The sequence below is a fragment of the Spinacia oleracea genome, chromosome 2, assembly GCF_020520425.1.
Source record: "Spinacia oleracea cultivar Varoflay chromosome 2, BTI_SOV_V1, whole genome shotgun sequence".
Lineage (NCBI taxonomy): Eukaryota > Viridiplantae > Streptophyta > Magnoliopsida > Caryophyllales > Amaranthaceae > Spinacia > Spinacia oleracea.
In genome coordinates this window covers 65,658,566-65,681,716 of record NC_079488.1, presented here as the reverse complement: position 1 = coordinate 65,681,716, position 23,151 = coordinate 65,658,566, and the positions used below count along the sequence as shown (strand labels likewise).

Genomic DNA, 23,151 nt, shown 5'->3' with positions numbered 1-23,151 from the left:
TTAGGAATTTGAGATATAATTTACCCTTAAAATTTCCAACCAAACGCACGATATGAGTTTAGAACATTCTATTTAGGAATATTGATTGTCTCTGGTTCTGCAATGGCAAAAGTTCGGCATAAACTGCAAAGAGTGAAAGCTGAGTAGAAGCAGCTGCATAAGGACGAAAAAGTATCAAATAATTCAATGAAAAATATGGCTTTTGAAATCGAGTAGACATTCATAATCATGTCATATTAATGGTTTAAAACCAGACGAAGTTACAAGTCACATGCTATACCACTTGGACTTGGACATTCATAATCATGTCATCCGTAAATAATATGTAGTATCAAGTGCCTATTTATATTTAAGTGTGAAGACATGAAAGATATATACTTTTGTATTTAAGGTAAAATGAAGAGTATCAGAAATACTTTGTATAGGTTGTAGACTTGTAGGATAGAAACCCTTAACAATTGTGTATTCACACCAGAAACTGCCTGAAGATCCTAGACTATCAGTATACAACCGCCCAAGAAATTGCAGTTATAGAATCATCGAAAGGAAAATATAATTTGTGGACCTAAAAGTCACAACCCAGGGAAGAGGAATATAGTAGTGTTATTATTCACAGTCAAATAGTGGAATATGGATGTCATAGTTCCCAAAAGAAACTAGCTCCTGATTAAAATGAATCCGCTGTACAAATGGGATGTCCGGCCCCGTACTCATGTAGTCGTAGTTGACATATCCTGCTAAAACCCGTAAAATGTAGGTAAGAATCTTGTGAATGAATCGGTGATTATGGTGAATTTCATTTCCTAGAGGAAACTAAAGCCATTATTCAAGTGCTAAGCAAGACATGGGAAAGGCATATGACTAGCCGACTTGTACCTTCAGTGAGAAACGTGTTTCCTGGCAAAAACCTTCCACACTTTGTCCACAGTCTGCACAAAATCAAACGAACCGATCATATATCATCTACCATAGTATTTTTCCTTAAGTAGCAAGGGAAGTGTAAAATACTCGTACCTTCATATATCTACCATAGTATTTTTCCTTAAGCTGGGTTTTAAGTTGGTGTTTCAGTAAACGAAAACGGTTTGTTTCTGGTATTAAGGTCACTGAGACATAATGCTGTTTACAAGGGTAGGGTAATATTTTCTGTAGTGCCCATTTTGCAGTTAATGGAGAAAGTGTTTGCCGAGCTCTGCTTCTCGCTTTGTCTAGTACCTGAATAAAGAATAACACATCGTTAACATTCATCATGCATCGATCAATAAGACATGATATGAGCACTGAGCTGCTGTGTACCTGTGGTTATTGTCTATCTTACTGATTTTTGTTTACAAAACAGAGCCATGGGTGGGCTATAGATAACAAACAGGGAATAAGAAAAAACTGTGACCAGATTGAATTCCAAGTTCCACACCAAATTTGGTAGCAATAAACAACTTGATCATATTTCTGAGTGTAAGAGTGTAAAGAAAAATAAATGGTAAAATCTGTGATAACTTTTCGCAAAAGATGGGACCATAGTGAAAAAAGAATAAAAGATGTAGAGAATCCAGCTCAAACAGGTACCAACCTGAAATGTAGATCCTAGATTATCAGTATACAACCTTGAACGATAGCACTTCAAAATCTGAAAAAGCCAATATATGTTTTCCTGAAAGCAAGCAAGATGGACAACCACTTAGAAAGGGAACAACTAGTTATATATATGCGTAAGGCATACATGCATTGGTGTGATGGTGTCATTTTACAGAAATGGACTGAATCAAATTGTTTAAATAAACTCTGTGGTTCTAGTTTGTTGAAGTGTTACAAAATCACTGGTAAGATAACAGGATCGATGAAAAACTATTTCTGTTATATAGGGGTAAAGCCATCGACATCAAGGACTTCCAACCCTGCCTTGGGCAGAAGCTTTTGAACCGTAATTAACATATCACTGATGGAATCTAGATTCCTAGATATACAATGCAAGACGTTCATAGAACATTGTTGTGGCTCGTGGGAGTAAGATAAGACAGATCAGATCGTAAGGCTTATATTATTACTCTTTTAGCCACAAAAGGTATAAAAAAGAATATAATGTAGGAAACAGAAAAGTTATACATGGAATCAAAATTGAAGTACATGCCAGATATGAGATATGTAAGTTAAGCCATTAGAGAAAAACCTGCAGTTCATTTTCATGATCCCTCTGTTCAATCTCAAGCACAGTGGAGATATCTTCTTCTGAAGGCCCGTGCTCTTGCAGACGCAGTGTTTCATCTAAAGCGATATCAACCTGTATGCCAACAACTTTCAGTATCATAAATACATTGTGAAGTTAGCCTATAATATTCTGGTCGGTGAAGTACACTCACCAGTGCAGAAGAGACATTTGGATCACACGAAAATTCAATTGTCATCTCACCCTCCAAGTCAGCAGTTTTTGATGGCTTGCTATAGCCAAAGTTTGAATCAACACTTACAGAATAAATCTGCATCTCAAACGATTTTAAATATTTAGATTATTTTGAAACTTAAATATGTACCTCGATACATATTCTCTTACATAAGCTTATTCCAGTTTATTCACATAGTATAAACCAATGTAAATTACCTCTCCGTGTTTGAAACGCAGAGCCTGGGTCATTTTTGTCTGAAGAAGCTGGCTCAAAAATATAGCAAACCACATCTCCTCCATCTTTATCCCAAAAAACAATAAAAGAAAAGAAAGCAATTACCGTCTATGGTATTTTTGTTAAAAAAAAGTTACTTCGTATTAGTTATTACCATCAGATCAATACCGAATTGTTAGTGGATAAATCACTAGTCTTACATACCATGGTTCCACCACACAGCTTTATACTAAAAGATATATGGACTGAACACTGCGCTTCCACCATAGGGCTTCTAACAATTTCTCTACAGAAAAAGAAAAAAAAAAAAAAAAAAAAAAGCATTCAAGGAATCAAGATTTGAGTAGTGCATTCTAATCAGAGCAAAGTTTCTGAAAGAGAAGAATATTCTTCAATTATTTGGTTAACATTAAATTATTTCTACGAATTATTACCTTACTATGCTTATAGGAGGAGTGGTTGGTAAACCTTTGAGATCATCCAAGTTGAAACATAAAACAGGTTCTGCAAGCTTTGGTATTCCTCCCTACAACCGTAATTTTGTAAGAACAACGTAACTTTGCAAGATTACCAAGGTCATGTTTACCTTTTCAGCAAGCGAAAAAAAAAAATTTACCAGATATTCCAGTACTAATGGCTGAATCATAGCTGGATCAAGATTCCCAATAATCACAACAGTAAATGTTGAGGGGTCTTTGAAGCTATGGTCAAAATATTCACAAGCTTTCTTTGGATCAACTTTTGGAAGGTCATTAACTAGCGCTGGCTACAAAAGGATATCAATACTACATTATAAACAATTCTGATAAGAAGAATGATGTGTACACAAAAGAATAAATTGAAAAAAAAATAGTACAAAGACACATTCATACCTTAAAAAAGTAAGAATTTCCATATTTGATTCTCGATACCCGATTTGTGAAGACATAGTAAGGATCTCTTTCATCAGCTCGAATCACTTCTTCTACTATCTGTATCACTCTTTTAATATCATCCTCTTCAGGTTCCACACATGTCATGAACAGTTGATAGACAAGCTAGCAAGAGGTAAAAGAAGAAAAGAGAAGAGAAAAAAGAAAAGAATTAGTCACACTTTGACGGTGACGTGATTGAGATTAGCAAGAAGCAAGGAAAGCAGAAAGCATATTCTGTATTATATATGATGGGCACATTGTGAAATCATCTAATAACCTTAATGATAAGAAATGGGATTGTCTGAAGATCTCTTAATGAAGGATGAATTGTGCAATGTGTTAGGTTCAAGCCCAATCTGGAATGGGTCGGGGAGGAACTCGTGAGGTTCATAGATGGGTTTTGGTGAAGCGATGAAATGAAGAAAGTGGAATCCGGTGAAATCTGGGGGAGCCTATCTAAACATCTTTATTTTAAAACCTCTTATCAAGTAACCAGCGGTGCCTATCACTCTATCATTGTTTGGGATAATAGCATTAGCAAGTTGTGCACTTTTGGTGTCTGAAAACTTTGAAGCATATTTATGATGAAAATTGATACATCTAACATGTAATAAGTGTACTATCAGTTCATCAAGGAGTAAGAATTATTGAAAAGAACATCAATTGTCTGTTTAAAATCTTCTAGCAATTGGGTCTTGAATGCTGAATTGACAGTAAAGCACTCGTAAACGACACCAAAAATGTAAATCATAAATGGAAATACTAAAACAAACCTGCAATGCGATTTCTAAATCTGAAGGTGAACAATCACCAATGAAATTTCTAGTATATGCGCCAAGTTCTGTGTTGACACTAGCTCTCTTACCAGCCAACATATCCTCTAACACAGATGGTTTATAACCAAACTGACCAATTTCTCCAGTGATACTCGAGCTTAACATGCAAGATAGATACTCACTTTCTGAAAGTTCCGAATAACCTCCATATGAATATCCTTTAAAGACAACCTGCCAAACAAAGTACCTTTATGAATATTGAGCTGGTCAAAGGAAACTATGGCAGGTAGAGTACCAGTTTGCATGAGCAACTAATCAAGAGTTCACTGACCTTATCAAGGTCCTCTAACAATTGAGATGGTAAATATGCGCATAAGAGAAAATAACTAGACAACATTTGATCAATAGGGAATAAGGTGACACAATAGGGATAAATGTCAGGGGAATAATAGATTTCTTCAAAAAGATAAAATTGTTTGAACATAATCTTCACCTGGCCACTTCCACAACTTACTATCCTCATACATGATACCTGGGCCAAAAAGTACTTGACACCTCTATTTACACTATGTGTTCAAGTCTGTCCTCTAAGAAGTCGTTTTAGAGAAAAGTACATTCCAACTTGGTTCATCACAATCACCCACTATTAGCATCCCATGGAAATAAAATCCAGGTAATTAAGACATTCATGCGTCTTTGATTCTATTAGATAATATCTACTCTGCGAATACGGAAATTGAACTCATAAGGGATGCAGAAACAAATGCTTGATGCAATCACAGGACTCATCTTCCACTTTATTAGTGAAAAGAAAGAAATAAGCCCAGACATAACATTAGGACAATTGACATGCCAAGACAAATCAGGGGTAATCCATAAGCATGTCTTTAGTTATAACGGTATGACAGTAATATATGCCCAGGACATGACAGTCATGACACCCAAGACATGGTTTCAAAAGTCATCTACACTATTACCCTTTGTGTCTCCGTAATTGTGAACCATGAACGGAACTAAAAGACTTCTACATTTTCCTATGACTTGATTCGGACAAATTATGTGACTGAGTATGATGCTAAATTAAACATCTTTCGTCAACATCAATATTGTCCTAATGCCTCTAATCACGCTCCTACTTTGGCAAGTAAGGTACGGGGTTCATATCAAACCCATGAAGTTAAAAAAGAATGGTTTCCAGTTGGTCCTAGACCCTTAAAAGATCTAGGAGCTATGAGCATAAACTCGAAATCCTAACCCATTTGAAAAAGGGACGACAATCGCAACATCAAAAGGAGACATGAAACAAATGACTAATACTTCTGACTCAGATATGAAAAATTTTAAACAATTGGAGCCCTAGATTATGTCAGCCAAGGCAAACACTCCTAAAAGATAACCAATGCTTATGAAGACTGTAGCCTTTATACTAACAACTCTAAATGTAAGAAAATCATCAAATATGATCAACAACTATCTCTTGCAGAAAATTATAAACAGGAAGCCTTTATCAAGAATCTCCATAATAAGACCTCTTCAGCTCTTACAAAAATTCCCAGATAATTCTTGTAAACAATAACAATGCGCAGTATGCACGATATGCAAGAGTTCAAGAGTTTACAGACTGTAGTACATTAATTTATACCTGGTCATTCTTGAAATCTGTACATTTGTAGCAAACTTTCATGCCATTTGACAGAATTAGCTCAGTAACTCCAATATCTTGATATTCAGCTTGATGCTTAATTTCCCTGAAAACATAGGAGACCTGAATTGGATTTGAAATCGCCTAGAGAAGTACCACCATACCACAACTAAGCAAGGCGCCATAAAGTTGCAAGAACTTTGATATGTAATTAAAAACAAGACCGTTCATGAGAAATAGCTGCACACCAAACAGACAGTCATTATTCGTAAAATATCTCTTACATACTAGGTCTAATTGTTTAAGGCAGCAATGTAATTTAATGAACATAGAACACTGCAAATGTACCAAATGTAATAAAGGTGCTTGATCAAGGAATAAGAGACAATGGACTGCCAAGTTCGCAAGTTTTCCTATCCGGGCGACTGGCATGTTCCATTAAAAGATAGAGCAATAGGCCAAAAAGAGGCTGCTTTTCTCCAGTATAGTCTTAGAATAACATCTGTTAAGTGCATTACTTTCTCCATCGGTAATTTGGTATCAAGGACTATCAACGTCAAACAGGTTTAAGATGAGTAAAATTTTCCGGCCTTCAGTCATATATGAAGCTAATAAGCCCATTTTCACACAAAATCTGTAGAGATGTGTCTCACTTTCTAACAAAAAGGGAAAAAAAAAATTACAGTAAGAAAAATTGATGATAGCTTCTAATGCAGCATGATTTAGAGAGAAACTCACCCAGGAGTTGGCTTCACCTGGACAACTTCGTCTGGAATGAAATCATCCTCCCATGGAGAAATTTTTCCTTCCTCCTCTAGAGAATTCGTATCTGATACAAGATCCTGAAGATCTTTCTCCGTTACTGTGGCTCGAGGTTCAGTTATTGTTATAACAGAACTTTTCGACATTCGTAACTTCTCAGAATATCTGGACACCATAGATACTGATAGCTCTGCTTGCATACAATAGGTTGCAAACGATTATCCAAAGAAGATAGAACATACAGAAAAGAAACTTAAGCGTTTGATCAGGACTTACGAGGCAAAATACTTTTACACAGCTGAGCCTCAAACTCAAGCCCGAGAACAGCTTCTTTGCGAAGAAAATGCTGAAAATATACATAAATTGAGAAGGTTATATAGCCAGAAGAGTTGATAAAAGTGGATTTGTAAGAATATAGAGAGGAAAAAGAAAAGGAACTGCGTTGACCTGCAGATACTGATACCGCCAAGTGCTTGATTGCATTTTCTCACGCTCTAAATAAGCTGACTCTATTTCTGACATGATATTGGCACAAGCTATTGATATTTCGCGCTCAGAGAACTCATGTAACCTAATCCTTGCAATCTGGAATGAAATGTGTCAGGTAATGATTCAACTAGTCAGGGTAGCACATAGCCACATACATGATCATAGATACATACCTCAGTGAGCACTGATTTCAAGGCTTCCAGTATATTTTTCTCTTTACAGGATGAAGATATTTGGACAGCTTTGACTGGACAAACCAACTCCACTTCTGCTGCAGAGCATCCAAAATAGGGTGGATCCTTTCTCCGAGATATTTTAGTAAATCTACGGTTCAAAGCTGAACGGAACACAACTCCAATGAGCCAGTCTTTATAGTCCCCCACAGTCTTAGGCTCAACATTCAACATCTTCCAGTTTATCTCTACTGTGGTCTGTGTCAACCAACCTAGACTACATCAGAACAATAGATTTTCTACCGGACAGAAACTTCACAAACTTTTTTGCAGATGAATGACCTGGTTCCATACAACAGAACAGAATGGGAGAGTCTTAATTGTATACTTTTCTCCCACTTCTGTCACAGGCCACTCATGAAAAAATGGTCAACAGGCACTCGAAGCATTTATGAGATTGTGGATTTGAGTACTAACCCCTGACGCTTCGGATTCAACCAAGCATGAAAACCGTGCTTTGTGATGAAATGGAATGTTCGGCTCTTGGGTAATTGGAGGTACTGGTGAATTCATTTGGCCAAATTGCTGGGATATCAACTTGACAACACTCTGAAAGAGATATAAGAAGATAAGAAAATCTCTTCAAAAGATAATTTGGTTCAGTAAAAAAAAATCATACTAAAGTAAGATTAAAGAGACGGAACCTCCGTATCAGGAAAGTCTCCAACTGCTATTACTGCCATGTTCTGTAAATTGTACCATTTCTGATAAAATTGCTTTACGACCTCAGCAGGAGCAGTCCGAATCACATTTTCCAACCCAATTGGAAAACGGTTTGCATACTGCGTCCAGTCAAACACATATTTCAAACACCAAGTATTGCTATTGCAGGCTTTCCTTGACGTTATTAGAGGAAAAAGAAGAAAGTACAACAAACACAAAGTAATTCTTTATAGGATCAAAAGCACAATGTTATAAGTAAAATTAATGGGTCAGAAATGGTTTTATTATCTATATAATCGTTCAGCTAGCCTTTAAACCCCAATAAGGTACGCAGCCATCCTGCTAAAGCATTGGAAGCAGAGGCCAAACTTTATGCAAAACAAAAATTATTCTCACTTCATATTTCCTCCACCCAATGATATATTTATTAATTGTAGTTCCACTAATACTTTCTCTGAATACTCCTGTAACCTGTTACACTTACCAGAAGCAAGTCTAAGCTGGGTAGATTTTGTTGTAGCTGTTAGAAATATTATGCATAAAGGAAGCAACTCACTTACAGGAACACACACAAAATGACTAAATCTTCCTCTTTTTTGAAAAAAAAAATTGTAAAAAAACACTTTTAGGGAAAGAGGTACCTTCTAGGACAGACTCAGTTCCATAAAACCAAAATGATCAAGCAAGGATAACAATAAAAACTATTTGGTACCCAGATCTTCCCCCTGCACTCCCCAACCCCAGTTTCAAGGTACAAATTTTCTGGTAAGAGAAGTTAGCAGACTACAAATATATATTTGGATCATTGGTCAATTGGATGATCCTTCTCATAAGCAAGAAGGCCCCGCATTGTTTAATTCTTTCTAAAATCCATCCTCCTATGTTTTCTCAAATCTGGAGCCACACTTCTAAAGATGTTAACTGTATTTCCCAATATCATGTAGGCAGTTTTATGCACATAACTTCACTTGACTTCAGTATTCCTGATCTTCGATCTGGCTCACAAGTCAAAAACCAGTAATCTGCTGCATGCAGTAACTCACCTCTAGTAGCTACATTCAACCATGTTTCAATTATTTTATTGGTTCTGGGCATTGATAATACAAGAAAGATGCTAATTTGACTCATTATAGACTTTCTACATTATGCATCTGCTCTTAGTGCATAAACCAAACTTAAGTAATTCACTTCTATTACTTGTTACTCTCTAACACACAGCAAGCCACACACAAGAAAAATGAACGCTTTGGTTGACCAAGAATGACTATAACACCTTAAATGCACACAATGTTGACAGTATTCCTTCTCCTTGATTTCAATTTACACAATCAATGTCTAACACTAAACATTTCGATACCAACTTACAGAAGCCTTCTCGTTGCAGTTGATTACTAGTCAATACATCATTTGCTTTGGAAGGTGGGGGCTGCATATTCCATTACATGTTAACTAATAGAAAAGGATCTTTGAAGTAGCTTATTAGAATCAGGCCTTTCTTTGTCAACATAAGTGAAAGTACTACAGACAGAAAATTCTTACCAAGGGGGGACAACTTTGGAAAGAACCAAATGTGCGTGGAAGAATTTCATTTGAAAAATAAAGTAAACCCTCTGGTGTACAAGCTTACCTTTGTACCCTCCATTATTGAGGAAAATGTTGCTTCAGACAGACGACCACTAGCATCCCTGCCTTGTCTATATTCTTCCAGGACAGCTCCTCTTTCTTTGTCCAAGTCCTCAGCAGAAATCCGAATCTACATGTACAAAAGGAAGACACGGAAAGTTATTCACATTTGACATTGATACCACAAACTAACAAAATAGAAGACAGAGTGGACAGAAACCTCAGAGCTGAATTCTGATAAAATGGAAATCGCCTCAGACAATAGTCCAGGCTTGTCTATAGGAACAAACAGCTCATAAACAGTCTCATCAAAACTTGTATAAGCATTTCCGCAGGCACCAAACTCTGCCCCTATACTTTCCAAGAATTTGACAATATCATGGTTTGTGTATTTCTTGGTTGCGCTAAAAGCAAGGTGTTCAACTATATGGGCAATTCCTCGTTCACTCTCCTCTTCACAGATTGAGCTGTGAATACAAAACAAATTCAGTAAAAGATTATAAAATTTAAAGAGAAGACTGGAAGACTGAAAATTGGGCTTGGGCTAAAAAGAGGAGAGTTGGACCACTTACAAACCCCAAGTGAGGCTCCATCCCAAAACCGAGTGGCAATGGAAGGAGTAACTCCTCAAGCTAGTAAAATGGTTATTATTTCTCTTCTTCTCCAATGTGTGAAAACTAACAACTCATATGTGCAAAACACATACATGGAGCTTAACCACGATAAAAGAGTTACACTAACTTCCTAATGCAGCAAAACTGCAGAAGGAACTTGAGATTTATTCTTCTCATTGCCGGATACATCAGAACTAGTGCAAATTGATAGAAAGGATTGTCGATCACACCCATCACCCAACTACAGCCAAACAAAGCCTTGCATTATCCAATCAATCAAAACTGGCTTGCAGTGCTTTTATTGAGTATTTGGAATCATTTACCTGGAAGTTTTATCTTTACAGTCCTAAAGTTTATATATACAAATGGGCATAAGCTTAAAGATCTTATGCATTCTTCCTCACCATAACAGACCACTAGTTAGTTATAGTGGGGCATAACTTTCCAATACTAATATGATGTATCTAATATATTTGAGAATTCCGAAAAAAACATATAATTGATTAATCAAGGACAACCTGAACTCTGCCATTTTTAAGTAACAATTAGCAAAGTCACAGAGAGTTTCATTCCCTTCTGGAAATTGGGAAGCAACATCATTTTCCAAGAAATCAGCAGCAAACGAGATCAAGAAACAATGCAAAAGTTAGGGAAATAGAATACAAAAAACGAACCTTTTTCAGGCAATTACTAGTGAGAGTTCTCAATATGTACTTGTCTAAATCAAGGGCGTGTTCAGCGGTAGCGGGTAGCGTTTTGAACTAGTCAAGACGCTACTTGTAAAATTTGTAAGTGTTTGGTAAAGTAGCGATTTAGGTAGCGGTTAGCGGTTGAGGTAGCGGTTGGGTAGCTTTTGTCAAACGTTAAAATTAGTAGCGTTTAAGGTAGCGGGTAGCGTCTGACAAATTTATAATAAAGTTTTAAATAATATTCTTGCTTTTATTTTTGTTTTTATAATATCAACCGCTACTTTTACCGAACACTCATATTAGTTACCGCTACTTTGACAGCTAACCGTTACCCGCTACTATTCACCGTTACTCGCTACTTTAACCGCTACCCGCTACCGCTAATTTTGCCGAACAAGGCCCAAAACAAAATAAAAGATTGTACTTAACTAGTTTGATCAATTTACTCTTATTATCTGTTCACAAATTACATCCTTCACCAGAAAGCATGAAGCGCATCATGCTCCCGGCGTTTTATTTTCTTACAGATTCATAGTCAAAAATCGCCATTAGTTTTTCATTTGATCTTGTCTTACATACCATGTGACAACTCGCAAAACTTTACCAACTTAGCTACCTAATTTCCGCAACTAAGATACGGAGTATATCATCCAATAAGAAAATCATACTCTATTACAGCAATCCTACAGAGCTTGTTAAGTTAGAAAAAAAGAACACACTAAATTTTGGTTGAAATAAATGGCATTAACAGTTTATCCTAAAAATTTAGCAGGGTACCCTTGGAAAAGGACAATAATTCAATAATCCTAGGATTATGCAATGACAATGTACGATTAGTTTCAAAATTCACATGTTATCACTGACAGTGCCACATGGTACACCCACTAGCCCCTATAACAGTACAACCACTTAGGAAAATTACGACTAGTTTAGTCCCATCATAATAACCATATTCCGTACATCGGTGATGAACGAATGAACAACAAACATAAGGGCATACAAGTATACAACAGACTTAGGGGTACAATAGGTTTTAAGTTTGATTCTCCATTCCCCATCTGTAATTTGCATTCATTCGCACAAAACAACAAACATTAGGCGCAGGCAGTTTTCTTTTTCTTTTTTGAAGGACCAATGAGATCTTGGCCGAATGATTAACAGACTTTAGCCTAGTAATCTGTACCCAATAGATCTCAAAATCGAATTCTCCTGTCCCTATTTGTAATATGTGTTGCCATTATGAGTCATTATAACTAAATTAGGGACAAATTATCGTGATACGAGTAACAAGTAGTTCGGTGTCCGGTAAAAAAAAACAAGAGCGTTAATCATAACAAGTTGACAATTACGGATTAAAAAACTATGAACAAAACTTAAAAATATTCCCAAAAGTATTTATATATATCCCAAAAAAAATGGTGAGAAATGCATAAAAATCTAACTACTATAATTATGTATCATCTTATTCACTAATCACAATCAATATCAGTAAGTACGAAATACGGAGTACTCCGTATTATTTAGAAGTGTTAACGCGGGGATGAGAACATTACGAAAAGGGGCAAGATTACATACCCAACTTTAACAGCAAGAGCAAGAGCAGCTCTCATTTGGGGTTTCGGGTTGCATCGAACATAGTAAGTCAACCCATTTTCCAGCTGCCCGTATTCAGCTCCAAAAGGGATCGGATCAAGTATTTGACCCAAGTCTATATCGACCCGTTTGAGGGACTTGAACCCGTGCTTTTTGGCCAGCTCGAGTGCCGCCTTTGGTAGCGCATCCATTGATTTCTCTCTCTCTCTCCTCTCCTCTCCTCTCCTCTTTCAAGGAGAGAATCTGATGATTATTTTGTGACTGATGACTGAGTGATGAGTTGATGACTGAGACTCTGTGAATTTGGGGGAAAACCGGAGCTGCAAGAATATACTTCACCCTTTATATAGTTTATATAGTGGGGTAAGTATCGTACACGTATTTTCTAGCAGCGGTTTGACAAATAGACTCGCTTGAAATTTTCGGAAATATACGAGCAACTAGCTTGACCATTGAAGTTTCGACTAACTTATCAAGTGTCGCCTTAAAAGGAGGTTATGTTAGATTATTAATGTTGAATAATTTGATCTAGATTTTAGCGTTATGTCAAATTCTATTAAATTGTTGACTTAAAATAAAATTGATGTATATACCAGCTGTTATATTTTACAAATATATATATTAGATTAGATGAGTGTTTGATTTTTTATTGAATTTTATTTTATATTTATTTTTTAATTATTATAGTGGTTGATTTTGGATGGAGTTGTATATACGTAGTATTAGTAATTAATTAATATAAATATCTACGTGGCACTTAATTATTGATCTGCGTAGCACTCGACTTTTTTAATTCATAAATAATTTTGAAATCTTATTTTTCATTGGCGCTCTAATATTAGTTTAGCGTTTAATTTTGGATTGAATTTTATTTTAGATTTATTTTTAATTATTAGAGTATTTGATTTTGGATGGAGTTGTATATATTAGTAACTAGATTTTAGCCCGTGCGATGCACAAATTCTATTACATTGCTAAGTTAAAATAAAACCAACTGCTATGCTTTATATATTAGATTAGATTAGTTTTTATTTTGGATTAAATTTCATTTTAGATTTATTTTTTAATTATTAGAGTGTTTGATTTTGGATGAAGTTGAATATGCGTAATATTAGTAATTAATTCATAAACATATCTACATGTCACCTAATTATTTATGTACGTGACACTCAATTTTTAGAATTCAAAAATAATTCCGAAATCTTATTTTTCATTGGCCGAAACCATTAAATTTTCTACGTGGCGCTCTAATATTAGATTCGTGTTTGATTTTGGATTGAATTTTATTTTAGATTAGTGTTTGATTTTAATTGGATGAATTTTATTTTAGATTTATTTTTAAATTATTAGAGCGTTTGATTTTGGATGGAGTTGTATATATTAGTAATTAATTAATTAAAAATATCTATGTGGCACCTAATTAATTATCTACGTGGCACTCGATTTTTTTAATTCAAAAATAAATTAGAAATCTTATTTTTCATTGTCCGAAACCATTAGTAATCTTACGTGGCGCTCTAATAATTCAGCAAATATGCGCTATAATAATTCAAAAATAATTCTGAAATCTTATTTTTCATTGGCCGAAACCATTAAATTTTCTACGTGGCGCTTTAATATTGGATTCGTGTTTGATTTTGGATTTAATGTAATTTTAGATTAGTGTTTGATTTTAATTGGATGAATTTTATTTTAGATTTATTTTTAAATTGTTAGAGTGTTTGATTTTGGATGGAGTTGTATATATTAGTAATTAATTAATTAAAAATATCTATGTGGCACCTAATTAATTAAAAATATCTATGCTGAGCTATTAGAGCGCCACGTAGCACTCGATTTTTTTAATTCAAAAATAAATTAAAAATCTTATTTTTCATTGGCCGAAACCATTAGTAATCCTACGTGGCGCTCTAATACTTCAGCAAATATTCCTCCTTTAAATATATATATATATATATATATATATATATATATATATATATATATATATATATATAGAGAGAGAGAGAGAGAGAGAGAGAGAATCGGGATCTGGTGAGAACCACCCCTTAAGATGAGAACTGAGAACTAATCTCAGCCCTCGATCAATATAATCCAACGATCCACAACTCACCCGAAGAAATAAAAAAAAGTAAGGGTAATATGGTAATATCCAAAATTCGAATGACATCTCCTTTCTTCCTGATTCACGGTTTTTCTTTCTCTCTCTTCCTTTCGTTTTCTCTCTCCTCCTGCAAATCCTCTCTGTCGACTTCATCTTCTTCCATGTACAGTTTTCGTTGTTCCTGCAATTCTTCCGTCTCGCGATTTCTTCTCTCTCAATCCGCGCAGGTATATATTGAACTTTAGATTTTTTTTTTCTTCTGGTTTTTTGTTCTTTTGATTAGGGCTTGAATTTCGTTCGAATTTTTGGATTTAGTTTTTACGTGTTGCTTTTAGCGAAATTTGGTCGATTGTTTTGGATTTAAGTTTTATTTTGGTCGAATTGATTGAACTTGGAATTAATGCAGGCTTTTAAATTTATGGATTTGTTACATTGTTTGTGATTTTGATTTCTAAAATTCGGATTTTCAAATAGCGGTTGCGATTTTTATTGTTGATATTAGGTGTTTTGCGATTCAGGATGGTGAAACTTAGGTGTTCTTGCTCCTACTGATGCTCTACCTAATATCAGAAATACATACCTGATTCTTAATATACCAGTAAAAGGGGAAAAAACCTACTTGAACACCTTGTCTTGATTCTATACGAGGCAAATGAATTTCAACATCTCTGTTTAATTGAAGCTCCCAATTTAGGAGCTAGGATCAGTTTACTTTTTTTTGTTATGCAGGGTGTTCATATGCAATCTGAGATAAAAGTACCATTTTTTCACTACTCTTAAGTCTTAACCTTAGGCCTGATAACTACCGGGCTTCAGACTAGATGTCATGAATGGATGGCTAGTGTAGCAGGTCTGATCAGGCTAGTAAGCTGGGATGTTGTATGGTGATGTTGGCTTGATGTTTTTGAGGTTGCGTGCTGTATTTTCTTTGTTAATTCTGGTCAACTTTACCAGAGTTGACTTGTTGTTTGTATGCCTTGTTTTTTAGCACTATGAATGTGGTTTCAGGGGTTTTGACTGTTCAGTCCGTACGAACCTCCATTGATGCAGGTCAGTCGAGGATGGTATGTTGAATTGATTGATTGTTGGGCAGTTGTCCTGCTGTTGTGTGTGTGTGTGTGTGTTGTTGCTGCAGGGGTAGTGGTTGTCAATGCTTTATATTTTGGGTTGGTTTGCTGCCCTTTGTGGATCCAGGATGCCAAACACACGAGGCTCTCATTTTCCAGTGAAGTGCAGGAAGTTATTCTTGCAGAGCTAGGTTGCTGTGAAAACAATCGGGGGTGCAACATTAGTTAGTTTTCACCCCCAACCTCTAGGTCTTCTATTAGCCCTGAACCAAACTCAAAATGGTTTCGCATTGAGTTGTACCAACAGACAAGTAATGCCTATTAGCTCAATTGGTAGAGCGTTGTGCGATTGCACAATGATGTAGGTTCGAATCCTACATAGGCAACTCTATTTATTCTGTTTATGATATTAGTTCCCCTATTTGATTATTATTTACTTTTGAATTAAATTTATTTACTATTACAAGTTCTTGATTTACTTTTGAATTGAACAAAAGGAAAATTATGCCAACTTGCTTAGTTTTTTTCCTAACATCTGGTTTCTGTAGGCTGTTGAGAGAAGCATGCCATGACCAATAAATTTTTTGACCAAAGGCCTCAAAAAGGAAGTTACTGCCAAAATCAACTGTAACCTATATTAGTTCTACTACTCGATGATTCTTTACTTTTGAACCAATTTTATTTACTTTTACGAGTTATTTATCTACTTTTAAATTGTACAAAATGAAAATCATGAGAAATTATTTTAGAGTAAAGAGATTAACTATATTTATTTGATTTCAATGGTTTGTCTTGTTTTACTGACTTAACCTTGACAACAATAATCTTCAAGGCCAAATACCCTCAACTCTCGGAAATTTAGATCACTAAATGAATTGTATAGCATACCAACACAATAACCTTATCATACAATAACCTTGAGGGTGAGGTACACCTACTGATGGAAAATTCAGAAATTCAAGTGCTTTTTCCATCGTTGGAAATAGCAGACTGTGTGGAGGAAGACCTTAGTTAGAGCTGCCTCATTGCAAGTTTAGTATCAGGAAGAAGAAAACGAGATTGAACCAGAAAAAGAATTTGTTCACCACCACCGCGATTCTTTTTGGATGTTTTGGAGTTATTTTAATGGTGGTACTTCTTGTGTTTCTATATATGTTTTGGTAAAGAAAGAAGCTTAAGATGAAGGAAACTGCATTTGCTTCTGAAGACTCGGAAAATTTTCCACAGTTGTCGTATCAAAGCCTTGTTAAAGCCATTGTTTTTCCGCTTTTGCTTTACTTCTAAAAATATTACAATTGAAGTTTCATTATTGTTTTGTTTACTTTTAAGGGGATTTAGTTTACTATTAGAGAAATTTAGTTTACTTTTGCTCAAAACTTAACAAAGTTCGATAGTCATCACGTATACGGGGCATATGAACTCAAAGCTCATAATCAAAATTAAGGTGTCAAATATGCCATTTATGGAAAAAGCTTAAACGAATTCATAATTAGCTTAATGAGTTTACTTCTTAGACAAATTGATTTACTTTTCTCAAATTTTTATCTACCTTTTCAAATAATAGAAGAATACGATAAGACTTTTACACGTAGTAATCACCAACCTATGTAGAATTTGAACCTACACCCATGTGCAATGGCACATTGCTCTACCATTTGAGCTAATAGGTTTCGACTTTATATTAAGAAAAAAATTAAAATCAAAGTTCATTATGTTTTCTTTTACTTTTAGAGAGATTGAATTTACTTTAAGAGATATTTAATTTACTTTTAGAGAGAATGTACGTACAAGTAGGAAAATGATCCACCAAAAAAACCAACAACCAAAGAAAACAAACCTACCAACAAACAAACAAACAAACAAGCAGAAAGACCTAGCAAGAAAGCACAACAAAACAAACCAATGGGCACAATCAACAAAGGTCAACTATGGCACAACTGACTGCTCATATTGACCAGATCTTTGAGCTTGAGTAACAACAACCTACACCAACATCAGACTTATCACAACACCCTAAACAGGCTGCAAACTTAGCACCGTAACCCCCACAGCCAGACCCACCCAAAGCCGAAACCAACTGGTGAAATGCAGCAGCATAGTGCAGATAACAGTAACATACATCTGAGATGGCTTAAAACTCTCGATTAAATGTGCAGGCAACATAGAAGCACAAGCAGGAAAAAAAAGTACCAGCAAGACAGACCAAGAAGTCTATTCAGAAGCATACATTTGATATTGATTCATCAAATTGAAAGAACATTGCAGGTGTGATAGGTTGCTACAGAAAGCATGTAAAGTAAGATCACCGGCACAATGGTAATCTTATTTATATTTGAGATTCTAGGTCTGCATGTTTTCGAGTCAGAGGATCATACAGGTCACTTGATTTGATAGATATAAAACAATACTAATTCAATTTTATATGAATGCAAAGATGTCTTCCAGAAGTATGTCAGTCTCAGCCACATAAGAAAGCAGTGTTATGAAAAGACTAATACCAGGGAGAAAGAAATTTGGGGCAAACTTACTAATGACAAACTAGGATGAAGTCACATGAAGCTTTTGGATCATATATAAAACTATCTATTTGGGTCCACTGCCTTAAGTTCTTAACTAACATCTATGTTTAGATGGGAATATTTGCAAGGAGAAAGAAAGCAAGTCATAGGCAGATGACTGCAGGCCTACTGCAGGCCTGCAGCACAATTTCGTTCCATTATTTCCTCTCCTTCCCGTACCTATTTCTCCTTTATCCATCAAAAGTATTGTCATATTATTAAATCATACTCCATATTTTGTATTTGCAGAACCCTTACAAAAGTAGACAAATACCTAAGAAAAGTAAATGAAACTAATTAGAAGTAAATCTTATATTCATTAATCCTTTCTTTTCTGCTTTATCACGAGTTCAACCCGGTCATAGGCCCATTCGTGACCAACTAATTGCTATTATTTTGCAGGAAGGGTGGCTCAGAAGACCAGCAGTAGGGTATGATCCATGTGCATCAGACTACACAGATGTTCATATGAATAGACCAGATGTTCAAGATGCCTTACATGCCAATATTACTAAAGTTCCTTATCCATGGACTCACTGTAGGTAAGTGTGAATCGCGCACTAGGCAACTATATATGGCCATTGTCATTGATTCATTAGCTTCTTAAGCTAAGCTAAGCTACAACAGGTGATTCTTCGACATAACATCCAACCATTATTTACATTTAAGTTTTATTAATCTACTTTTACTGATTGTTTATTTACTTACGGTTCTAACTAATTTACTTTCTAAAATAAAGTTTGGCCAGACCAAAAATTAAGAAAAACACAATTGCAACAGAATAGAACGACCAAAACTGACCAACAGACACAATTTTGGCTTAAACCTGGCAAAACAACTTAAGCATGGATCCACATACCAAAACAACAACACATGAACAACATAACATCAACACAGGAATAGGACCAGCAGGTAAAGCTCATATCAGAGAAACAGAACAGTAAAGAAGATCAAATATATCAGTAAGATCCAAACTGTAGCAGCACACAACAACAAAATTCGGAACAGAAATGAGCAAAAGCAGGCAGAGTATCAATCACAAACCGTTACAACATCAATCTTTCAACATTTTCCAAGTTATTCAGTCTACTTTTAGTTCAATTTAGTTTACGTCTTCAACACATGAGAAGCTAGGAAGGCACCGAATGATCAAACCCAACAGTTCAGTCACATAATCCACTATTTTTTTGCTAGTCAATATCCTACTTGTTGAACTCGTACAAAATTGTTTACTTTTAGCTATATTAAGTTTACTTTAGCACAGTATTCGTTTACTTCAACACATATAACTAATTTAAAAGTAGATAAATGTAAAAGTAGATAAACAACTCAGAAAAATAAATGGAACTAATTAAAAAGTCAACTTAAATCATAGATGATATCAACTGCCCGTATTTCTTTCTAGTTCCTAGGACCATAGAGTTCCAGACCTGCAGTTGATAAGCACACAGCCTTACAGAAAGGAAAAGTTCAAATTGCAGGGTGTTTGAGCAACGATTAGCAGACTGTTTGTGAGGTGTATTTGCTATTCTTTATCGCTTTCCTCTGTGCAGGTTTTGCTAGCTAGTTGCCATGACTGATTTCTTTAACAACACAATGTATTATTACCACTGGTTAACTGTCCTAACATTTCGGAAAAGGTTACATCAATAAGTTGGATTTGTCAAGGGCACTAGACTGCAGTGTCTTCATATTTCAGAGATATTAGTTTACTTTTAAGAGATATTATACTTTATTCATATTTGAATAATCCTGCTAAATTAAAAGCTGAGTGATAATTTAAAGATGAATAAGATTACCTAAAACTCAATGAAGCATAAAACACATAAAACTCGATCAAGCCTTATACCTAGAAATTGATTTCGACTGAATTTGCTCCAAAAATCTGTAAAATCAAGCTAAAATTGACTATCAACTCACAATCAGATTCAAAAGTAAACAAAGAGAGGAGAGACAAAACACCTCAGTAGTTCAGTCCCCGGAAAAATCGAAGCTCCGGCACCAGAAAATGCAATTTCAAGCTGAAAATTCTTCAAAACAGTAAGATTAACATGATGTGGTGTAATTTGCAGAAATTTGAGCAAAATTCACAGATAGTTGAGTTCATTTTCAAGCAAATTCGACCATAAAATAATAAAAGGAACAAAAAACGAAAGAAATCGAGAGAAGAAAGTAATATTACCTCAAAATCTTTGCAATCTTCGCGAAATAACGATATAATTTTCGGTTTTTCAAGTGTATTTTAAAGAAAATTCATTGAGGAGAAAGAGATTGACGTGAGTGAGGGAGAGAAAAATTGAGTGAGGAGAGAGAAAATGTCAGTTCAATGGAGAGAGGGAAAAGGAACCGCGCATCTGAACTTTTGTTTCAATTCGCGAGATGTGATCTTGGCCGTTCGTTTCATCTTAATCTAACGGTGGCTTTGAGGTTCTCATTATAGTAGAGGTTCTCATCTTAAGAGAGGTTCTCACCAGAACCTGGTCCTATATATATATATTAGATTAATTAATTAAATATTTATGTAGCACTTGATTAATTATCTACGTGGCACTCGATTTTTTTAATTCAAAACAAATTAGAAATCTTATTTCTCATTGGCCGAAACCATTAAATTTCCTACGTGGCGCTCTAATAGCTCAGCAAATCTGGTGAGAACCACCCCTTAAGATGAGAAATGAGAACTAATCTCATCCTTCGAATCAATCAATCTAACGGCCCAAGATCTACCCAACCAAATGATAATGTTAAGGGTAAATTCGTAATTTTAAAGTTCTGAATTACCACTCCCTTCAAATCTGATTTCCAGATTTCTTCCTCTCTCTTCCTTCTGTTTTCTCTCTCCTCCTGCAACTCCTCTGCGATTTTTCTCATCTTCGCCCTAGTTCATCGCGGCCTTCGCATCTCAACCTTTATATCTTCCCCTCTATTTAATTTTCGTCAACTAAGTATTCAATTTATTTTAAAACTCCATTTATTAATTATAAGCTTAATTATTTTTATCGTTTTAAATCCAAATTTTGAAATTTAATTTGATTAAATAAAAATTTATTTGACTTGAAGTTTAAATATTAAAATGATAAATCTTATTTTCCTATTTTATAATTTAATTAATGAGGAAAGTATTTTTATGATTATGATTATATTACGATTTTAAGCTCAAAAGAGGGAAATAAATTCTGAAATCTATTTAACTAATCAAAGTTACTAAATTGCTCTTATTTCACCAAAAGAAAACAAGTCATTTCTTTCTTCCCCCCCCCCCACCCTCATTCTTCTCCTTCATGCAACTCTTCCATAGGAAGTAAAGCTCCACTTTCCAACTGTCATCACCACTTCTCATCCCAGAATGAATCATCAATTTCATGACACTTATCCAAATTGCAATGCCTTGGTCACCAAATTCTGAATTTTTCTTTGCATTTGTCATTCAATCAAGCTCCAATTGAGCTCATGGATTATGTCATTTAACACCCATTCATTAGGCAGAAAATCAAGCTCAAACCATCAATAACAATCACTTCCAATTTCAATTTCAAACTCACCAGTAAAAACCATGAAGTATCTACCTCCTTTGATTCGGTTTCGAACCACCGCCACCAGTGATTGTCGCCATTGAAACCACCAACCCCACCACTGTCTATTGTCAACCACCTAGCCTCACCGCCTTGCTGCTGCGGTCGACCACCACCACCACGCATAACACCCCCACCTTTCCTCCTTCTCTTCCGCACTCCCATGCCTTCTCACCCTCTCCCCGTGCACCACCATTCCAGCCGCCAGCACCGCCCTTCTGGCGTGCTTTCGCCGCCCAGCGCAGAGCTGCGCCACGTCGCCCTTCCTTCCAACGGATGGTCGCCTGCCTTCCTCCTTTCTTCCCTCCATTGTGCTCGTGCCTTACTGCTCGTTCCTCCCCTCTTTGGTCGACTTCTAGGAAGTCAGGAAAAACCAAGTTCTGTTGGAACTTTTTGCTTCTATGCTCCAATAAACCAAACATAAAGGGCTGGCCCAATTTTAACTATTTGGGTTTTGGTAAGTTGTTAATGTCTATTTTCTATTTCCTATTTTCAGAATTTTAAACTTATTATTCATGTTTTTCATAAATAAATGAATTTGATAAAGTATTTTGATATTTGTTTATATAAATGACTATTAATTAATTATTATTTTAAGGAAGATAATATATTTTGTTGTTGAATTTCTACTAAAATAAGTTACTAGCTTGACTTAAAATGGAATTTAATACTCCCTCCGTCCCAGATTACTTGTTACACTTTCCTTTTTCGTCCGTCCCAGGTAGTTGTTACACTTCTAAATTAAAAATGACCCCGCAATTATTATATTGTCTCTCTCTTCCCACTATACTCTTTTGTCCCCACACCCTCTCTCATTCAATTAAAATAACTCCTATCACATCTACTTTTTCAATAAAATAACAATGGATAACCAAACAACCACTTATCACCTAGAACTTTGTGCAAAGGTAAGTGTAACGAGTAATTTGAGACGGATGGAGTATATTTTATGTAAATTGATTTAATGAATTGTAAACTAAAAATGCTATGTAGAAAATATTGGTTTTACGGTATCTGTCGTTTTAATACTAATACAATAAATTAATCCTTTGAAAGAAATCGGACTCGGAGCTCAGAAGGAACGAACCAATGAAAAGCTTAGCAAATCACAAAATTGAGGTAACGGCTATTGCTAATACCCGCAATTCCCTTCTAAATGTGATTATGAAATTATGACGTTATGATATAATTTATGAACTAAATGTTTTGACATGTTTTATGAATTGCGGGAATGAAA

At 35.3% G+C, this 23,151-nt stretch overlaps 1 protein-coding gene across 3 annotated transcripts; it reads right to left on the bottom strand.

The window, feature by feature from the left end:
* Positions 1 to 364: 364 nt before the first annotated feature.
* LOC110799898 (zinc protease PQQL-like) lies at positions 365 to 12,944 on the bottom strand. 3 transcript variants are annotated; one of them, XM_056836921.1, is made up of 23 exons: positions 12,596 to 12,714; positions 10,290 to 10,572; positions 9,938 to 10,184; positions 9,722 to 9,847; positions 8,076 to 8,213; positions 7,849 to 7,980; positions 7,372 to 7,629; positions 7,157 to 7,294; positions 6,986 to 7,055; positions 6,686 to 6,899; positions 5,948 to 6,053; positions 4,303 to 4,536; positions 3,488 to 3,652; positions 3,232 to 3,381; positions 3,050 to 3,141; positions 2,820 to 2,901; positions 2,597 to 2,680; positions 2,358 to 2,474; positions 2,168 to 2,278; positions 1,571 to 1,651; positions 1,015 to 1,215; positions 877 to 929; positions 365 to 737 (listed from the first exon to the last, which is right to left on the bottom strand). In XM_056836921.1, exons 4-22 carry the CDS (start codon positions 9,734 to 9,736, stop codon positions 879 to 881), a joined length of 2,439 nt encoding a protein of 812 aa, XP_056692899.1. In that variant the 5' UTR covers positions 9,737 to 9,847; positions 9,938 to 10,184; positions 10,290 to 10,572; positions 12,596 to 12,714; the 3' UTR covers positions 365 to 737; positions 877 to 878. The 3 variants fall into 3 exon arrangements, with proteins under 3 accessions (XP_056692899.1, XP_021860861.2, XP_021860862.2); XM_022005169.2 differs by lacking the exon at positions 10,290 to 10,572 and having other exon boundaries at positions 12,596 to 12,944; XM_022005170.2 differs by lacking the exon at positions 10,290 to 10,572 and having other exon boundaries at positions 365 to 734; positions 12,596 to 12,944.
* Between the last annotated feature and the right edge of the window lie 10,207 nt (positions 12,945 to 23,151).